At 40.1% G+C, this 22,473-nt stretch overlaps 1 protein-coding gene across 1 annotated transcript in view; it reads left to right on the forward strand.

Moving 5' to 3' along the window:
* Positions 1-22,473, forward strand: part of ZNF407 (zinc finger protein 407) — a gene marked incomplete at its 5' end in the record, with an annotated part of 558,459 nt that overhangs the window by 27,789 nt on the left and 508,197 nt on the right. The window contains one exon of the mRNA XM_040433918.1: positions 5,749-5,863. Within this exon, the coding sequence (XP_040289852.1) occupies positions 5,749-5,863 (115 nt within the window). The remainder of the gene's footprint in view (positions 1-5,748; positions 5,864-22,473) is intronic.

The following is a 22,473-nucleotide window of genomic DNA, read 5'->3' on the forward strand; positions in this document are numbered from 1 at the left end:
TCAACTGAAAATGATGGCTCAGACTTACCTCATGAGACTGCGCCATCACCGTGATGTATCTTTTTGGCATTGAGTGTTAACTCACTGCGCTCTGTGACATAATAGTACGTCACAAAGCAGGAAGGGGTACTGTCTGGGACATCCATCTAATGTATACAGTACATCATGTGTATTTGATAAACATTGGACAAAAATGTGCTGCGAACATAGCCTAACATGCATAATGTGTATCAATAAGTGATAGCACTATATCTGACCATCATGTGTCTTATATGTCTTATATCTGGCATGTTCTAGAAGTTTTTCCCTCTGCAATGTTCATCTGTAATTCTCAGTTGTCTCTGAACGAAGATTTTATCTTGTCTGCCCATAAACTGTTCATGGAGCGGTTTTTGCTCCCTCACTCATGATCAATTAGAAGTACTGAGCAGTATAGATGTGAATAGAGCACTTAGGGTGAGATACAGTATATAACTTACTATGAGCTCCCCGCAGTGTCTGTGTTGTGTCCATTTATTCTCACTCACTGCAGCTCACTCTCCCCCTTTTCCGTAGACTTCTGTGGGTAACAAAGTGTTGTGTATTCACTCATGCTATTGATTTATGCAAAGATGCTGGGAATGACAGTGACCTTTTAAGTATACTGTAATTACAGATGTAGCCAAGCTAAAATTGACTGTGATAAAACATGTCACAGTGTTCTCTCGTGCCATCTTGTGACAAAAGCCATTGAAACACATTAAAGGAGGTATTTAACCTTTTTTGCGCCATTTTTTACTTAACGCGTTAACCATCAAGTTTAGCTCGGCTGCATCTGTACATTGTTTGAGTTATGTGAATAAATTGTATTATGTGTTGTGATCTGTCCAATTTATTTCACATTTAACTCCATGCGTTAAAGATTGAGCATGTGTAAATCCCACAGAAGTCCTCGGATAAAGGTGGGCATGGTGCCTAGTGTAAAAAGGAGCAAACCCAAAAAATGACAGTACTCCTAACTCATTTAATAGAAGTCGTATTGTCAAATTTGAAAAAAAATCTGTGTTTGCCATTGTGCCAGCGGATACACACAAAGGGGGAGATTTTTAAAAACTGGTGTAAAGTAGAACTGCCCTAGTTGTCCATAGCAACCAATCAGATTCCACCTTTCACTTTTCACAGCTCCTTTGGAAAATTAAAGGTGGAATCTGATTGGTTGCTATGGGCAACTAAGCCAGTTTCGACAAATCTCCCCCAATGTTTAAAGGCCTGCCATTGCCTAGCATGCAGAATCATATATGTTGGCTTAGCATCTGCAAAAATTCCCGACGTCACACAGCATTTTTGTCATTCTCCTTGTCCAGGAATATATGCCTTTTCTATTTTTATACGATTTGCATTAGCCCTTTTACACAGAGCAATGACAATTTCGAATGTCACCAAATTAATGATTAATTTAGTTTTATCTGCATCATTTAAATAAACTGGCGTTTCCCCGTGTGATTGATGAGATGTGATTGCTGTTAGCTGCAGTCTCAACCTGCTTTTGACATTTAAACATATAAAGCTGACTAGATATAACCATTCAGGTGCTAAATATATTTTACATCTACTTCTGCTGCTAGAAATGGAAGTATTAAGAGATCTAGCCTCATTGTCATTGAACTGTGAAATATTCAACCTTGTCTGCCCGTGCTTAGTACTGTTGACTTTTTTATTTCTTTCTGAAGATTAAAATTAAATGCTTCATTTTTTCGTCTGCTTTTGGGAATTACATTGAAATTTAAGACTCTGAAATTTTACCGAGAACTTCATTTCACCGAACCATTCTTGGAGGATAGTCTTATTTCCAAGGGCACCGCACAGTGTGCAATTGATCAACTTTCATTGAGGCTAAATTCAGTCTTATCTAAGCTCTAGATGTATACTTATTAGAGCTCCTATATTTCATGGGTGGTTTCCATGCAGTGATTGGAGCACCTCACTAAGCATACGCTAACCATAGTAAAGTAGGAATTGGAGATGAGCGAATTTCATACTTTGAAATTCGTTCGCTCTTCGTTTACTGGTAAAACTTAAATTGCGTTATGGATTCTGTTACCACGGACCATAACACAATTCTATAACGGAATGCATAACGGAATAGAAGTCTATTGCCTGCATAACGGATCCATCCGTCCCGTTTCCGTTATGCAGTAGAGGACTCCCCTGCAGAACGGAAACGGGACGGATCCGTTTTCCAGCCCATAGACTTATATTATGATGGAATGAATAAAGGAATGCCTCTAAAGGCATTCCTTCATAAAATTGCGTTATGGTCCGTGGTAACGGAATCCATAACGTAATTCTGCTTTTACAACCAAACGAAGCAGGAACGAATTTCATAACATGAAATTCGCTCATCTCTAGTATGAACCAGAAGTAACTTTACTGATATGGGATATCTAACAGCTTGCTATGACGACATGCTTCACCAAATATGTGAACATCCCATCTGTAGGGTTTTTGTCTTTGCTGTGTAACTATGAGTTAATCTAATCACATTTTAGAACTCAAGGGAACTTTGACCCATCAGACTTGTACAGGGTGTTGATCCATTGCCCTTTTTACCTCCAGCCCGTTGTAAAATAACCAGTTCATCACACCACTTCTATCTTGTTTCATATATCTGCCCGATGCTCGGCATCCAATAATAAAGTTTGTGCTTGAAATAAATAATAGCCAAAATGTCAATACTTCTAGTTTCCAGAATAATCATAAATTCTGGGCTATAAAACAGTCGTAAAGGCGTAATATTTTATCCACAGTATATTCACACATTGCATGTCATTACAATAGCAGAGTGATGAATCACCCTCGCTGTGTGACAGGAAAAATCTGAAATAACCGTGACAATATGAGATGTTGGAAACTTAGCACACTGCTTCAGAACGGCATACTTATCCCGAAAATATTTTTAAGGTGTTTCTTATTTGAAAGTAATTTTTTTTACAATGTCTAAAATATACCCGCCTGTTAAGTTTAAGTGCATATAATAAAAATATTCATCACCTATGTTTATAAGATATAACGGTGGAGGTTTCTTAAAGCCGCCTGATACCAGAAATCTGAGGTGTGTAGTAGGTCCACTTGAGAATTAATCTCATTATCACTCATTGGTGTTAATCCCTGGAGTTACTCTGTTTCCTGAGTAAGCATAGCCTCAAGCTCCATTGCGCACAGTATCTTGTTTTTTTTTTGCTTTTACTATCCTTGGTCACCAAATCAGTAGGATAGATAAAAAAGTATCCAGCTTCATCTCTTGTAAAGCAAAATGAATCAGTCCAGCTCAGTAATACTCATATGGTTATTTTGGTCATTGGTTTTCCATAAATGGCTCTTAAAGGTGAACATGGTAAGGTAAAGTACAGATGGTCCAAATGCTACACATGGCTTAAACCCTGCCCTCATGGGTCGGCCAGGTAAATATGGGGTATTACCTTCAAAATCTTCCATTGGCCACATCATGGATGGCCATGTACGGCAGCTGGACCATCTGTTCTTAAGCTGAGGGCACAGCCACATGTTCAGGTTTTTTGATGCAGGAACGGATTTAAAAAGAGAAGTAGAGTTTGTCCTTCATACTTTCACTCCTTTTATTATCCACCCCTAATTTTATCTTCAAAAGTTGCATAAAAAAACCTGAATGTGTGTCTATACCCTAATATAAAGATCACAAATTGTCCACCTGGTGGAAGGAAACATTTTTCCTTTAACCCCCATTGTCCCTCTGCAAATGTGCACATAAACATGCCCATGTCTAGATGCACAAGCATACGGTAGACACACCTCACAAATTTCAGAGATTGGACAGATGAGATGATGCTCCCATATTAGAGATATGTCAGGTAACATCATTCCTGTTCTCTATGGGTGGGCAGGACACAATCTAGAGAAGCTTTCTTGCTTAGTCATTAACCCCTTCAGGACCCTTGCCGTACATGTACGTCTCAGCTGGACGTGACTTAAAGAGGACCTTTCACTACTGTAGAAACTAAAAACTAACTATATCAGTGGGCAGAGCGGCGCCCAGGGGTCCCCCTGCACTTACTAGTATGTCTGGGCGCCGCTCCGTTCGCCCGGTATAGGCTCCGGTGTCTGCGCTCCCTCTGACTGATTTCTTGTATGAGGCGTGTCCCTTGCTGCAGCGCTGGCCAATCGCAGCGCACAGCTCATAGCCTGTAAGTGCAGGGGGACCCCTGGGCGCCGCTCTGCCCACTGATATAGTTAGTTTTTAGTTTCTACAGTAGTGAAAGGTCCTCTTTAAGGACCAGCGACGTACATATACGGCACAAGGTCCGCCGGGTGCTGGGAGGGAATCGCGGGGGAATCGAGGCACCATGGCTGCTCTTACCAGCAGGCATCCATGCCAGGTAAGGGCAGCATGGTTCAGCACCGCCCCCCTGCAGCTTCAAGCACTGTGATTGGCCGGTAAATGAAGACCGGCACATTGCAGCCATGGAAGCAGTATGGAACTACAGGGTGGGTCAGGGGGAGGTGACCGATCAGCACCTGTCTCCTCCGAGGTGAGGCAGGGGACACCAGTGTTTGGTGTCCCCTGCCAGCGTTGCGATTGGTTGGAACAATGTTCCAGCCAATGGCAGAGCTATAGCTGCACAGGAAAGGGCTGAACCTACCTGCATGCAGCCATTCTAGCTGGTGACTGCATGCAGAGAGGTTCTGTGCTTTTATGTGCTGCTTGCTGGGACTTGCGGTGCACCACCACTGTGATTTCAACTTTTCCTGCTGACCTCCGAGACGTCAGGCGAGCAGGATACAAGAAAAACAGGCCAAGGACCACGGAACTCATAACTTATCACAAAGGAACCAAGACATGTAACAGTGACTATAACAGAAGACCTCAATGTACCAAAATGGATCAGTGGGTGCGAACCCACTGCACCACTGACTAGCAATACTCTGGAGGAGTGCAGTGGGTTCACACCCACTGATCCGTTTCAGTACATTGAGGTCTTCTGTTATAGTCACTGTCACGTGTCTTGGTTCCTTTGTGATAAGTTATGGGTTTTGTGGTCCTTGGCCTGTTTTCCTTGTATCCTGCTCGCCTGACGTCTCGGAGGTCCCCATTGGGACATCCGGCACATGACAGTATACAGAACGAGGCGAACACACCGAGGTGTAGATAGTAGGACCCCTTGGTTCAGCAGCAAAGGTTAAAACCTGGCAAGACAAACGTAGACAGACAGACTACACAGAGCAGAAGGGTGAAACACCCACAAGACAAGACAGAACAGACTGACCTGAACACTCCACGCTCAAAAGCAGAAATAGCAGCCTAACGAGCGCACCTGGAAGGACACACATAGGAACTGACCAGGGAAGGTTAACCCCATCAGAACCAAACAGGGAGGTACCAAATCAGGTCAAGGGTAACCAGAAACCACAGCATACCAAGCTGCGATACAGGACGTTGCCCCTAGCAACTAGCATGCACAGAACACCGCAGCCATTGCACAAGAGCGCAACCAACCTCACATACCCATGGGCAGGTTCACACTAGATACCGCAGCCAAAAGCAACCAGCCTACACGGAAACACCCGCAGCCAGTACGCAAAAGGCGTGCAGCTAGCCTGTACGGCAAACCACGTCACGGTGAACCGCACCGTGACATCAAGCCTCATTTCCTAAAATGTTGTGGATCTGATTTTATTTTTTGGTTGTAATCTTACTTGGATGTAAATTGTTCCTTGTGTGTTTTGTCTCCATAGGCTCAAAGCCATTTAAATGCAAAATATGCAACTTCGCAGCAGCTCAACTTGGAGATGCCAGAAACCATGTGAAGAGACACCTTGGGATGAGAGAATACAAGTGTCATATTTGTGGGTGAGTAAATCTCTTGTGCTGTTCCCTTCTGTAGATCTCTCTCCATGAAACTGAAAGGGCTACAAAATGTACAGTCCTTCAGTAGTGCTTCTGATGGCTAACATTATGCATGCATACCCTGCTTTTCATTGTTATGGTAAATTCCTTAAATACAGTTATGACATTTCTCTCCCACTCCTAATCCAGCTCTGTGGATGAGCAATTGTATGGGGCTACAAGGTCAATCTGAACCTGTAATCTGTAAATTGCCTAAATTATAGGATGTTCATTCTTATTGCCAGAGAGAACTATAAATTACACGCAAAGACATCAAAAATATATAACTTGGAGGCAGATTTTTTTTTTTTTCTTTTCTATGTGCTCTTATTTATTCTAAGTGTTGCATTCCTCAGGTAGTTTATACTGCTACATATAAAATCTCTTACCTTTTTCTATATTGTGTAAAAATGGCAAATTTTGTGTTGTTTTTTTATTTTAATTTTTAAAGTCTCTTTTTATAATGGTACTCTCCAAAGAATTCTCATTTTCAGTGTTTAATCGTCCTTCTAAAATGTTACGTTTTATACAAGGCAATGAAAATACCCGAAGTGCAGTTGACTCATTTCAAGAAAATATTTTAAAGGTTTTATTAACAGTATGACATGGATGGTATGTTACAATGCACAAAGTAGATTTTAATATTCTAGGTGCTGGTTAGAATTTTTTTTATTAATGTTATTATGCCTATAAAATTAACATTCTGAATATGTGCATCATATAAAAGCAATTTACTGGAGCCAGTGTAACCTATGTGAAGAGGTCTTCTTGCTAATCCAAAGAGCACTGCAGTTCACTTACCGTTAGTACAATGCACAAATGACTGGCTTATATAGTGTTTTAACATGCAGCTTTACTTGCATTACAAATCTCCTTTTCAGTCTAACTGCTGTGTAGCATGTGTTCATGCTTTTCTTTTACTATCAAGAACACGTCTCATTCTTAAAGCCCATGTTCTCTTTAGTTCTAGTAAGGCAGGGTTATTGAGCAGTGTGCATTTCTAGAGCTCTCTAAACTCCTAGAACTGTTTTACCTTTGGGGAATATGATCATTATTTGTTCAATTTGTAATGGGCATTGGGTAAATAGATTGGCAGGTAAGTATCTTGCCGGTGGGTTTTTTCTTCAATTCTAATCTCTGTTCCTTCTGTTATGCCATGTGACTCACCGTCTGACTCTCCAGTCATACAGGCTCTTCAGGTGGACCAGATATCAGTCTCTCTAAGGAAGCCCATGAACTGTGCATTGAGAATCTGTTAGGCTCGCCTCGAGAGATTGGCATCTAGTTCACACTGATGATGCTGTGTGATTTGGAGAGTCAGAGTGTGGGTCACCTAATGTATTTGAAGGAACGTAACGGAGATCATAATTGAAGTTGAAAGCAACCAGTAAAAAACTGAACTGCAAATCTATTTGCAAAGTAGTTTAGTAGCTTCAGATCTTACACTAAGACCGGCCATACACGTAAGCTAGCGAATGGCAGAATGTTCATGTTATCAAAAGCCATCACTCCTGATTCCTTTATAAATATGCTTGCTGCACTTGGACGACCAGCCATGTATTCTCAGTAGCTTTTCTCCCTGAACAAAAGGATTGGATGTTCATCTTCCCCAGTAGATACTGTCGGAGGGACAGATGGGAGGCCCCATACACATTAGATGGTTGTCCCAAATCGACATTTAATGTGTATGGCCAACCAGCTATTGTTTCCAATATCCTGGAGTTAAAGGGGTAATCTCATACCAACAATACCTTTCCATATTCCTACCAGGGAATGAGGAATAAGCAGTGCTCACTTTGGGGGAACCAGTTATTTAAGTGGCTGTGTGTAATACTACTTTTTGGCCACTACAAGGAAAATAGGCAGTCCCCATGTATTGAGGGCAGCTCTACCTGTTTACCTCTATGTTTCCGACCATACTAATCATGAAAAATCCAATTTATCAAATCAAAGTGTATTCAACAGTTATGAAAACCAATCCATTCAGGGTTTCAAGGTAAAAATGTTTTAGTGCCTTTTTAATATTTTCTAAAATGTTTTTCTTAGTTTATGATACAGACAGCTCATAGCAAATAATTCCTTTGTTTCTGTACCATTTAGTCAGGTATTGTCCCTATTATTTTATGTAAACCATACATGTTCAGTTTCCCTTCTACTATTTACAGGTGCTCTTCTCCTTATATAAATCATGCATGTAATAGACTAAATAGGGATTTGGTGGATAAAATGGAGACATGGGAATGCTTTGTTGATCTTTTTCATGTAATATCTTTACATATATCACTCACTGCAAGACTCGTGTGTTTCTGCAGTTGTAAACAGTCTCGCCAGCAGTTTAGACACCTCTTGCTTTGTTAATAACATGTCCTATTTCAACTCATAGACAAGTACATACTCATACAGAAGTTCTGTGGCAGGACAATTGAGCAGTTTCTTGTATAAATTGTATTGTATTTTGAGTTAAGTTTTGAGTCCTGGCTCCAAATCTGGCTATAAACGTAAGTCAAACGTAAATGCATTCAGCCTCAAATATACATATAGTTTTATAGAAGGTACCTCTGTGACCACTTAATATTTGGGGAAACTTCTAAGAATAAGCTAAATATCTGATATTGTCAATCCTCCTTTCCCTCAAGGAGTATATCCTTTCATCTTCGATTGTGGACAGACCCTGTTGAAATTGACTAGACATCATGAACGAAAGGTAGTGTACATTGCCAGCTTAAAGGTGTTGCCTCTTCCAGCAAACTCATTTTTAAAAACAATATATTAGAGGGGTTGTCTCATAATGGACATTACTCACAAAATAGGTTATAAATATATGATCACTGGGGCCCAACCACTGATACCCTCACTGTTCACTAGTCGGGCCATTCAGTGTCAAGGTGGCTGATGAAAGCAGCCTTGTACAACACTCTACTGTTTCTGTTGGCACCGTAGACACTGAATTGGGCAGTAGAGTACATGCTTGACCGCCTTTCCATTCAAGCTTCTCTCTACAGTTGTGCAGTGAGGTGGAATGATGGATGGTAGAGCTATTAGTGATCAGACATATATCACCTGTACTGTGCATAAATACACTGACCAAAAATATAAACGCAACACTTTCGGTTTTGCTCCCATTTTGCATGAGCTGAACTCAAACATCTGAAACATTTTCTACATACACAGAAGACCAATTACTCTCAAATATTGTTCACAAATCTGTCTAAATCTGTGTTAGTGAGCACTTCTTTGCCGAGATAATCCATCCCACTTCATAGGTGTGGCATATCAAGGTGCTGATTAGACAACATGAATATTGCACAGGTGTGCCTTAGACTGCCCACAATAAAAGGCCACTCTGAAATGTGCACAGTTTTGCCTTACTGGGGGGGAGGGCTGAAAACCAGTCAGTATCTGGTGTGGCCACCATTTGCCTCATGCAGTGCAACACATCTCCGTTGCATAGAGTTGATCAGGTTGTTGATTACGGCCTGTGGAATGTTAGTCCACTCCACCTCAATAGCTGTGCAAAGTTGCAGAATATTGTCAGGAACTGGAACACGCTGTCGTATACGCCGATCCAGAGCATCCCTAACATGCTCAAAGGGTGACATGTCCGGTGAGTATGCTGGCCATGCAAGAACTGGGATGTTTTCAGCTTCCAGGAATTGTGTACAGATCCTTGCAATATGGGGCCGTGCATTATCATGCTGCAACACGAGGTGATGGTCGTGGATGAATGGCACAACAATGGGCCTCAGGATCTCGTCACTGTATCTCTGGTGCATTCAAAATGCCATCAATAAAATGGGAGCAAAACCGAAAGTGTTTTTGGTCAGTATAATAGATGTCTATTACGGGACAACTCCTTTAATAATTATTACGTTAATTGGGCTTCCCTATTTAGATCCCTCATCGAGTAACCATAACACACAGTGGCTACAAAGCGCTTGTCTAAAGGTGGCTATCCACATGAGTTCAAAATGGACAGTTTGTTGGTTAAAATTAACAACAAACGATCATTTTAGCGAACTGATGACAGACCATTATTGTATGAAAAGAAGTCTGCCATGTTTAATATTTTTGTCCGATTGTTTGTGAACAAAAGATCCTTCCTTGAAAGAACATTCCCGGAAAGATCTTTTGTCCATTGCCTGGTTTCATTGAACATACATGGCTAGTTTGAACAACTGTAAAGGCCAATATGGACTAAAGGTGTATGCCTGTGTTTGTGGAACAAACATTCACCAGATGTTTGTTTGTTCGACTACTGTTTAACCACCAATCAACTTCTATCCAATGTATATGGCCAGCTTTACTCTGGAGGACCCGGCATTTACCTGCATTAAATGGACATCCCTTTGCTATAATTGGAAACTGTGTAATGCTTTATTTCCCATGTGGCGATGCTGCATGTGGATTGAATGTGTTCATCCTGGTTCTTTCATGGTAAATTACTGTGATCATAACTCTTCTAATGAAAAAAGATTATCATCATTTGATAAAGTAGTCTTTGATATTTTGAATCTACATTTTCAAATTAAAGTTCACAATAGCTTTATTCTGGCAAATCTGTGAAGCTGTTGGGGGAATTTTTCTAGGGCTGTGCGCTAGTTTTCTTGTATACAAAAGCCACACATTTTTGTAAAAGCACCATTTTGCTGGAATTTTTATTTTTTTTTGCATTTTTCAATTTTACACCACTCTTATCACATTTGAAAAATGTAAGTGGAGCTTTATGAAACGGGCATGGTCTCCTGGAACACAACATATATACTATAATTTACACTAGAAACTGATGTATGGTATAAATATATATATCATCCCATTAAAGAGTCCTTGAAGAGCGTCAGCTTCCACCTTTTTAATTTACTAGGAACAGGAAAGCAGCATTGAATGAGCACATCTAAGAAGTCTTATCTTAAGGGTTGGATCGATAGGTAAAATGAAAAGTTAGGGTAGGTTACTAAGATAACTATAGACAATAGAAGAAATGAATATTGGATTAGAAGTAGCATGGAGTGTCGGGACATTAACACTACAGACAATGTCAATTCATTATCATTGATGGCTAAATAATCTTGAAAATGCTCAGTGGACCTATTAGTTCCTGAGTATGAACAGCTCATGCAGCATTTCTTCATTAGTTTTAATTACTATAAATTTTACATTTTTAAAAATTTCATTTTATAAGGTGAAGTGATCTTTCAGCAACATTAATTCTTTAATTTTGTCACAAACAGAAGGTCTCACACTAGGTTGTTTTTTTTCCATAGTATTTTCAGGCTTGTATCATATTTATGAGTTCTGGTACTAATAGACTGGCAGTTCAATATTGACTTCAGTGCTGTCTAACGTGATTGGCTACAAATTTAATGGAACATTTGCAATATTACAGAAGAATATCGTAGCAGTGTCACATATATTATTGACTATATATACATATATATATTTTTATTTCATAAGGCTACCAAGACCTTACATACTGTTGATACTGCTTAAACTTTTAAATACCAAGGCAAGTTTAAAGAGGACCTTTGATGGGTCTGGACATTATGAAATAACTAGCATGTTATGTAGGGCACTGTGCACGGATGTAATGTGTAATTTTTTTTATTTTTTTAAGGAACACTGTAGTAAACAGCACAGATGGTCCTTTACAGAGGTGGAAATTCCTGGCCCAGATTTATTAATGTGTCTGTGCCTAAAATCTGTCTAAAAAGTGGCGCAAATTGGCACAAGGGTTTTGACATGTTATCCCAACTTGCTAAAGGGGTGTGGGTTTATTGGAAAGGGGTGGGGCTTCACTGGAAAGGGGTGGGGCTTCACAGGAAAGGGGTGTGACCTAATATGTGCAAAACTGTGCCTTAAATTCTGTTATAAAATTCTGTCTGAAAGTAAGCCGACCATTAGTTGGTATGTAGCTAAAGTGCCTGTGAATGCATTACATTTATTATCAGCCTCAGCCACTGTGATAAATCTGGTCCAGATCTAGATAAGCTGTCTAAGTCTACACCATCGACAGGGTTAGTAAATCTGGGCCCCTGTGTCTTGCACTGCCCATCCAGCTCTGCACTAGGTATTACACAGTATATCTGTTTTGCCTGTAATGTTTCTTTAAGGCCAAGATCACTGTTGTAATCTATCAATGAAGTATAGATTAAAGTGGAAAGCATATGCATGGAGGCAGAGGAATAACTAGAAATCCTTGGGCATCAATGTAAAATTTGTAACAAGGCTGTGTACAACACCTTTGGGGGCATTTTTTTTAATTATTGCATTGTACAAATTTTGATCTAAAAATCATTTTTTCAATTAGTCTTTATTAAAAATTTTGAGCAGTTTTCCCTGCACAGCTTTCAGTTTATCTAGTAGCAGGATCTGAATTATCTCTCTGCTCCCTCAGGCAGGGAGCTTATGGGCTCCTTATCTGTGATTTCTGACCTTATAAACAGTCAAGAAAATACTCCTTACCTTACTGATAAGAATATGGCTTAAATGAAACCTGTATTACACAGGCCCATTGAGCAAGCGATTGTCGGGAGGGAAGCGTTCCCTCCTGGCAATATCTTGATAGCTAGCAGAGAAGAACGCTGCTATTACATGTAGCAGTCTCCTCCGCAGCATGTCTGTCTAGTGGTTTGCCGGCGGCAGATCATTATTAGACAACACGATCTGCTGCCAGCAAGTGCTGATTTTTAAGCATGCTTAAAAATCAGAAATGTCCGATGAACAAGCAATCAGCGGCCGTAAAACACTGCCAGATGATCGCTAACAAGTGTTCATAGGAGCGCTTGTTAGTAATTATGGGCCGAATAATTGGCCAGTGTAATACATCCTTAAGTGTTTATGACCTTTTAGTAATTTAGAGATAAGGGTTATTAGATGATGGTCACAAAGTGAAAGTACCATTCGCACAGCTAGACAAACCATTAACCTTTTGTGACAGAACGGCTCAATATTTTTAATAAAGACCAATTGAAAAAATTGTTTTTAGTAAAATGCAATCATAAAAAAAATCACCGCCAAAGGTGTATACAGCCATTAAAATGAACCATTTATAAAAGTGGTATCTTCTGACCCTTGGGCCATCTCATGCAAGAGGACCCTTGTGTGACTGCTGCCTCTACAACCTCTATAGCTACAACCCCTGCTTGCATTGCTTTTGTATCCATTTTATGCATGCTTATACATGGATTAAAACGTGGTGTGAGCATAGCCCACTAAATGGAAGCTTCCGCACATGCAGTTTACAGTAGATATAAAGGAAATCAAGATATGTTCTGCTCCTGCGTGTCAGCTGCACTGGCAGTGTGCGCCTCCTATAATATGCTTCCCTTCATGTTAACTGCATACAGAACGAATAAACCTAAATACAAAACTTAATATATCTGGCAAAACATTTTATTGTGGCACCACCTAGTTTTTGTGCATTAGAAGGGATCTTTGTGAGGATGATTATAATGTCACTTTCTGACCTTTGCAGCTTGAATAATTGTAAATCATTGCTTCATAATGTGTCAGAGAATGTCTGTACTAGGCAATTAAATGGCAGAATATAATAGACCAAATTATGGCCTGTCATGTTTTCAACAACACAGTTAGTATTTGAGTTACACTTAATCATTACGTGCATTAGCAACTTCATTGGAATCCAGCTTCAGGCTGAGCATGAAATACATTACATTATTTAAACCTCTAATGGTAGAAGTCATTTATTTGTGTTGAAGTGTGCAACATGCAGAGTTTCATAAAGCAAGAAACACTTGAGAGCTTAATTTATCCAAATCAAAGTCGAAATGCAGATAAACACAAGTGGCAAAAATTAGTAATTTTTATAGGCTGGAAATATTTAAAAATACATGGTTGCGGGTAATTGTAGACAGCGGGAATAAATGAAAATTTCGGCTGGCTGGATGGACTCAAGCTGTTGTGTGCTTAAATCATCAGTTGCAGTGTACTGAGTATTTAACAATTCATAACACACAGGCTGGCTACAAATTGGACTCGATGGCACAGCTATTTTATTTGATGCTGTTGAGCAGAATATTTTGAAAACCTATAAACTTTCATATTCGGCTTATCTAAGGAAATGTTTTTTTACAACACATTTCAGATGATTTGTAACATATGTAAGTTAGTTTCTTTTAATTAATCTTGGCTGTTATATTTCCCTTTTTATGTCCTACTGCCGACAACATGTAGGTTGTAGATCTGTTTCAGGCATCTTGTTAAGCCCTCAAGCAGCCACCATCAGTGAAGGTTTGATGGACAGTAGTAAAACTCCTCTTTCAAAGTAGGCTTCGCTTTGGGTGTTGTCACACATGCTGCTTTCACCCTCCAGGAAGATCCATAGAAAAGCAATATTTTATTGCTTGAAATTCTCTCAATTTTAGGGTCGTTACTCACTTTAATTTGGCATTGACATTTTTTATGTAGGTTTTTAAAGTAACCACAGAACTTGTTTTGGCCGTTTGCAGTTTTTTTGCCATTTTTTGCACACAGTGTGCCACATTTACTAGTCATAAAGATGGTATAAGGTTAGAGAAGTCGTCTAGACCTGCATCAGACTTACCACAGTGATTATTGCTGGATGATAAATGTGGTACAGGGATAGACATTTTTCTCTGACTCTATGCCATCTATTGCTTGACTTACTTTGAGACAGATTTTTCTGCCCACCCTCTTTTCTGCAAAGCTCCACCCTTTTCACTAAGCCCCACCACCTTGTTGAGCATCCTGGAAAAAAGTGTAGAAACCCTAGATGTGCCAAATTGCACCAGTTTTGGATCACTTTTTAGTCGCAGACACATTAGCAAAATATGGGCCAATGTCTCTTAACCACTAGAGTTTCTTTATGGCCTTTTACCCCCATAGAAAAGTTGTTGGCAAAATACCAAGAACTACAGCATGCAGCATTTTTGGAAAAAAGCAAGAAAAAAAAACTCCACCTAATTAACAAAACCACCAGGAGTACAGAAGGAACGAAAAAACACTTGTGTATCCTGCATTTCATACATTCCATGGACCTTCAGCTAACAGTGGAGCTGGCATTTTTACATCAAAGAAACGCTGCAAAAGTGCAGAAAAGCACCACTAAAAGACTACAGGAGGAAAAAGACTTCTTTGAAGTGTTTATTGCTTTTGTTATGGTCTGGATTGCAGTAACACTACATGGAGTGTCTAAGTAGCATTTTATCACTTACCTGTGAAGAAAGGGATGCAAATGAGCTTGTACCAAGCTCTGCCTCTAATGCCACCAGCTATCCTATAAGTCAATGTTCAACCCTTGAGACATGACTCAGAAGTTAAATAAGCCAGCACCTCATCTGCAGACTGCCTTTTCGGGGTGATTGCCCCTCATCAGTGCAGAGCGAGAGTGCTGGCTTAACTGGGTGTGAGGCCTAAGTGCTATCTCTCCTTGGGGAGAGAGCGCCTTAATTGGCGTGAGGAGACTTACAGGCCATACTGTGGAATGCTTCATTTCAACCTAACTCTTCAGTGTTCACTACATTAAAGAAATAAATTAGTGATGTATTTAAGTATTAATGGATAATGCATTGCCAAAAACGCCTTTTTAGTTTTTGATTTTGTTTTGTGGTTAGAGAAATGCAATAAAAGTTAAAAAAAATATATTACTCATCATTTTTTTGGGCATGTGTTAGGACTTTAGCCTATACGGCTCTGTATACTGCTGTACAGACCCTATCATGTGGAGTACATATAGCGTGCAGTGAGATGTGCCACCTCTTTTTCTGTCGGATTCATAGAAATAGTAGACCCCTGTAATAATATATTAAGGCTCCTTGCAAAAGAGAGGCGTAATATCACGGTGTGTATGGAGCCTTGAAGTGATTTATGTTGGTTTTTAATTAAGGATATTCGTTTACATATGAATCTAATAGACTGTATTTGTCCTTAGCTATGAGGTAATGGTTGATCAAAACATTGATTCCAAATATTTTTTTTAGATTGTCGACCATTTGTTGATCCCTTTTATTTTTTGTCTATGACCGTCTCTGTCAACCGGTGATCTGCCATGTTGGATTCTTTCTCGTGTAGCTGCCCATACTTTGAAGTTTGTTAATATGGTGCATCATTGAAGAGGACCCACGTGGGATGTTTACATTTTTTTAAATAATTTTTTCTTTGTGCGTGGTTGTATATTTTCGTAATGTATGGTCAAACAGTCAGTTTTCCATTCAGAAGGCTAGTTTCTGTGTCAAGGCTGTGACTAGCGTAACAGTGACCCAACCATACTATTTGGAGAAAGGGAGATAGTCTTCCAGTAGCTGCACAGAGCGTGAGTAAATCTGTTACTGAGCTTCCATTAGCTCTACATGACTTACAGCCTATAGGCAATGCTCAGCAGTTGTCATAGATTTGTCAGAGTGGGGTTTTTTGTAGGTACCCTCAAGTGTTAATATTTCTGAGTGTTTAGATTCCCGTTCTTTAGATAACCAGTAAAACATTTGACTGTTTGTGAAGAACATCTGACCTCATTTGACTGGATAATTCTCTTGTGATTAGTTTAGCTGTAGATACTTTGATTCTCTGGAGGTTAAAAGTATAAATCCTTTTCTAGTTGATCGTTCATACTGGGAACAAATGTATCTTTCGCTCCTTGAATTGCAGTACATCTCTCACTACTAGTTTTATAACGTTTGAGGCAAAGAGAAATGTTTTACGGTCAAACTGAAAGCATCTGATCTGGGAAATGCTGAAAATGTGAAATATTCATGGTCAAGTGGCCTGTTTATTAGCTAGTGCAGTCTTAAAGGTCCTTCTGTTCATGAGAAGTTCTGGAGCAGACTCTTCATCTTCCTGTGAAAAGCAATCGTAAGAAGCCCAGCAGGTGGATTGACATTACTTTTTCACTTGCCCCCATTGCCCTCTCTGCATCAGCAAACTTGAAAGTGCACCTTACCTCCAAGAATTGTAAGAGTCTTGAAAATGAACTAGATCCCACCGGTGAAATTTGTAGTTCAGAGCATCTCATTATACTGTACTTTACCTGATCAGATGGCACTTAAAATTCTCAGCTTATCTACTTAAGTACCACTTACTTATGGATCTAATTCTCCATTCTGCTCTTACTGTTTTAATTTGTTCATGGTCATAGATTTGTAAGAAATCCCTTTTAACACGTACGTAAACATGCATTTTTCATGCTCTCTTACAGGTACCTTTTGTTACTGTTCACCAAAGCTGTGTTTGTTCCCCATATCTAAATACTTTTCATGTGTTTGTTGTAATATCGAGTTATGTCCCCTCCACCCCATACGACATTACTTAATTATGACCATTTTTCATCTCGCTTGTGCCAGCCACATTGAAGTAAAATCCTCATATACTACAACTGCACCTATGAGGATAGTGCTTTTGGATTGTCTGTTGGAAGCAGGGTGAATTAGGCTGTGCTCTAAAAACTCCACTCGGGCCTTAAACTGGTTTATCACTTAACTCTCGATATTACATTTTTAACTTGTAGGGTTTATAGCTTCAAGTCTCTTTATTGTTGTATATACATAAATCCAGCCATTATACCACACAGTGAGGAGACTGCTATCTTATTTCTGCAGGTTGTTTGTTTTTGTTGCTTTTTTTTTCTTTTGGGGGGGCATTGCCATTATGCTTTGTTATTCATGCATTCATTAAGAAGACCGCCATAAAGTGCAACTTAAGACATTCAGCAGAATTTTAGATTATTTTTGCTTTAAATAGTTTTATCTTTCAGTATATTGTATACTGTTTGGAGAGAACATAATTGCCTTTTTTCCCTTTTTGTTTAGAGGGAAGAATTAAAGGACATGCCTTAAAGTCCCCTTAAGGCCTCTTTCACACGGGCGTCGCGTGTGAGGGCCGGATAGGATGCGGGTGCGTCGCGGGAAAATGCGCGATTTTTCCTCGGGAGTGCAAAGCGTTTTAATACGTTTTGCACGCGCGTGAGAAAAATCGGCATGTTTGGTACCCAGACCCGAAGCCGGACTCCTTCACAGAAGTTCAGGTTTTGGATCGGTGTTGTGTAAATTTTATTATTTTCCCTTATAACATGGTTATAAGGGAAAATAATAGCATTCTTAATACAGAATTCTAAGTAAATTAGGGATGGAAGGGTTAAAAAAAAATATATATATAATTATTAAACTCCCCTCATCCACTTGTTCGCGCAGCCTGGCTTCTCTTCTTTCTTCTTCTTTGATGACCTGGGAGGAAAAGGACCTTTGGTGACATCACTGCGCTCATCACATGGTCCATCACCATGGTGATGGACCCCTGTGATGAGCGCGGAGCCATCACATGGCCCATCACCCTACATCTCTAAGTTACTTAGCATTCTGTATTAAGAATGCTATTATTTTCCCTTATAGCCATGTTATAAGGGAAAATAATAAAAATCGGGTCCCCATCCCGATCGTCTCCTAGCAACCGTCCGTGAAAATCGCATCGCATCCGCACTTGCTTGCGATTTTCACGTAGCCCCATTCACGCATAATATAGAGCTTGCTGCGATTTTCACGCAACGCGCAAGTGATGCGTGAAAATCACCGCTCATGTGCACAGCTCCATAGAAATTAATGGGTCTGGATTCAGTGCGGGTGCAATGCGTTCACCTCACGCATTGCACCCGCGCGGAAAACTCGCCCGTGTGAAAGAGGCCTTACACGGGATAATATTACAGCAGATTGTCAGGAATTAACGCTACTGATCACTGGTGGAGGAGACCTCCGTATTTACATGCAGCGATCTCCTCCAGAGATGGGGAGGAGCAATAACTAATGCCATTGCTCTTCCCCATAACGATTTGTTGTTTTCTGGCAGCAGATCGTGTTTACAAAGCACAATCTGCTGTTGGGGAAACAAGGAATTTTGCTTTTGCACAAACGATCCAATTACCCGATGAACGAGCGAAACAATCGGTTTCCACTGCCCGATCATGGCATTATGAACGCTTGTTAGCCATAATCTGTGCGATTCTCAGCCTGTGTAAAGGGCCCTTTAGTGTTTGGGGAGAAAATAAGAGCCACAGGTGTTACAAAGTAAAAATAAAATGCAGTACTCACCTCTCCAATCCCCTGCCGCTCCAGCACAGATGTTGTCCCTGACCGATCAATGGTTTCAGTGGTCACGTGTGATGATATTTATTGGTATTGCTCAGCCATGGATTCCATTACTATAGAAGTTATGACCTGATCGATTGTTTAACCCTTTTCAGCCTCTGAGGTTTTTCTTTTGCGTTTTCGTTTTGCGCTCCCTGCCTTCCCAGAGCCATAACTTTTTTATTTGTCTGTTCACATAGCCATATTAGGGATTGATTTCTGCGGGACAAGTTGTACTTTCCAACGCCACCATTTAATATTGCATATGATGTAGTGGGAAGCAGGAAAAAAAAAGCAATTCCACCACAGTTTTGCGTTTTTTTTTTTATTTTTACAACGTTCGATGTAGGATAAAACTGACCGGTTACTTTTATTCTACAGGTCAATACGAATCTGGCGATACCTTTTATATGTATAGTTTTTCTTGCGTTTTGATAGTAATAAAAAAATTAAAAAGTGGGGAAAAAAATCTGTTATTTTTTTGTCGCCATATTTTGACCCCTATAACTTTTTTGTAATGATGTATACGGAGCTGTATGGGGGCTCATTTTTTGCAGGCCGATCTGAAGTTTTCATTGATATCATTCTGGGGTGTGTATGGCTTTTTTTGATCACTTTTTATTAAATTTTTTTGTAGAAAATGAAGTGACCAAAAACGGCTAATCGGCCATTTGGACGCTTTTTTCAGTTTTGCTGTTTGCCGTATGGGGTATATATTTTTATACTATGGGCGTTTTCGCACATTGCGACACCCATGATGTGTATTTTAAAAAAAAAAATTGTTTTTATTTTTACATAGGGAACTATAACATGCAATCATTAGATTGCTATCATCATAGACTCCATTGCACTTGCATTGGAATCTATGATGATTTTACTACTTTCCTATGGAGCCCTATTACAGGCAAGGGCTCTAATAGGAAATACTATTCAGCAGCCTTCTGTCATTCACAAAGACAGGGGATGCTTCACACATGCTCCGCCTCCTCTGATCGCCGCACGGGGGAGCCGGAGCATAACCGGAAGTGCCCGCTTTAGGTTTTCAGCGTGCTCAGATGCCGTGGTCCGGATTGACCACGGCATCTGAGGGGTTAAATGTCTGCGATTGACATTACTGCCGCGGGTGTCTGCTATAAGAAGAAGGCTTCCACCCGCGACTATGGCGTTTAAAGGTAAATAGATTGTGCTATTGTAAAAGAGTAAAGGAAACATGACTGAATTGTGAACAGAGCCTTATTTCTGTGTTTCTACACCTTTGTGGTTAAAGGGGTTTTCCAGGTATCTTCAGGTCATTAATATCTGATCAGTGAGGGCCCGATACCAGAACTCCGGTGCCAGAACTAGCTCTTGAATCGAATAGGAAGCTCAGCTCCGTTCAACGTGTAGTGGCTGTGCCAGGGAAAAGCTGATTGGTGGGAATGCAGGGTGTCGGACCCCCACCGATCAGATATTAATGACCTATTCTGTGGATTGGTTATCCGTATTAGGAGCCCGGAAAACCCATTTAATGCCTCAGACCTCCACAATATGAGTTTCTACTGTAATCCACCCCTAGAGTATAAGTGCAGTTTTTAAAGTATCTCTCCTGGCTCCCTCTCACTGTGGCTCATTCTTCCTGCGCTGGGCTGGACCTCAGCTCTCCTTGCATTGACTTCCTGGGGAGCTTATGATAGACTTGTGTTTGTACATAGCAGCCAGTATTAAGAGGTGGAGCTTCAGGGAGAGGGTGAGTAGCTTGAACCATTTGTGAGACAGGAGGCGGATTTCAGACTACTCCTTGTAGGAACTAGCTAAGCTGTAGTCATAGTCTACTGTTCTGCACAATGGAGCTGCTCTGCAAACCAGTCAAGCAGCAAGTACTAAGTAAAAGGTATTGACATAACATTTTTGAATGACTGGAATAAATGTATCAAGATTATAGGGGATGCTTTCAAGCAGCAAATACAAGGTACATTTATGACCTGCATGTTGGACTGATATTAAAGGGGTGGGAGCAAATAAGTTAAAGGAATTGTCCATGATTTTAATATTGATTGGCAGGGGTCTGACAACACACATCCTCTCTCATCAGTTGCTTCCAAGTAGCTCCGGTGCTGGAAGTTGATGCTAGAACTACACTGCTCATTCCATTGTGTAGTGGACAGAGCAGCACAGCAGTAAGTAGCTGTGTCTACTTCAGGTAGGATGGAGCTGTGTATTTCTGGCAACCAGGCTTCTAGTGCTTGAACTGCTGCAGAACAGCTGATCAGCGGGGTGTTGGACCCCTGCTGATCAGATATTGATGGCCTGTCCTGAGCATAGATTGTCAATAGTAAAGTCTGAGTAATTCTTTAATGACCAACTGTATAAGTTATGCCTTGCTTGATTAGTTATTGCAACAATTTAGATGTATCCATTGACACCTTTTAGATAAAATGGGTTCATACAAATTCAGGAAAGGTTTTATGTAAGCTCATTTTTTTATAGAAAACATATTTTTGGCTTATTCTTTTTGTTTTTGGCACTACTATGCCATTGAACATTAAATACAAAATATTGACCTTCTGTAGCAGTCAGCACAGAGAGATAAAAGTCCTATATAGACAGCTGTGAGGGGAGGTTTTTATCTGAAGGGTAATTCTCACTATAATAATAGGTGTAGAATTGAGAAAATAGTTTAACAGCTGTATTGTTCTGTTGATAGACCTAGATAAAGATGCCCACAAAAGAGCAATGCACTTATCACTGAGTGAATGGTCTGGCTGAGAAAGTCAAGTGAGGCTGTTTGCTATCCTATTAGAAAATGACCCCCTGTTTAAATCACTTTTTTAAGGGTCCATTCACACATCCGTGTGTGTTTTGCAGATCCACGGATCCGCAAAACACGGACAGCGGCAATGTGCTTTCCGCATTTTGCGGACCGCACATTGCCGGCACTAAGAGAATATGCCTATTCTTGTCCGCTATTGCGGACAAGAATAGGACATGTTCTATTTTTTTCAAGATCGGAATTGCGGACCCGGAAGTGCGGGTCCGGACGTTGTGCGGTCCCATAGAAATTAATGGGTCCGCAATTCCGTTCCGCAAAATGCGGAATGGAATTGCGGATGTGTGACTGGAGCCTTAGTTTAACATATTCTAAAATCATTTTTGATGATGTTATTTTTAACTTTCCATGTCACTTTTTATATTTTAAACTAAAACCCCAAATCTTGCTGTTTTTTGCACTTCCCACTATGTCTAATAATTGGTGCCACTTCTTGGTTTGTACAGATCACATTACTGCGGTTATCTACAATCAGAAAATAAAAATCTACAATCAGAAAATAAAAACAGATTAGAAAAAAGGAGATGTGTTACTATCTGGTTTTAACTGGCAGATAAAAGTTTTGGTGACACTTTAACTTTTAAGAGACAGAATGGGAAGCAGAATACATGGAGTGACTTAAATAATTATATCCAGAAAACCATCCGCAAATTATCTAGAAAATCACCCATCCATTTTGTTGT

The sequence above is a fragment of the Bufo bufo genome, chromosome 5 (assembly GCF_905171765.1).
Source record: "Bufo bufo chromosome 5, aBufBuf1.1, whole genome shotgun sequence".
NCBI classification, from domain to species: Eukaryota; Metazoa; Chordata; class Amphibia; order Anura; family Bufonidae; genus Bufo; species Bufo bufo.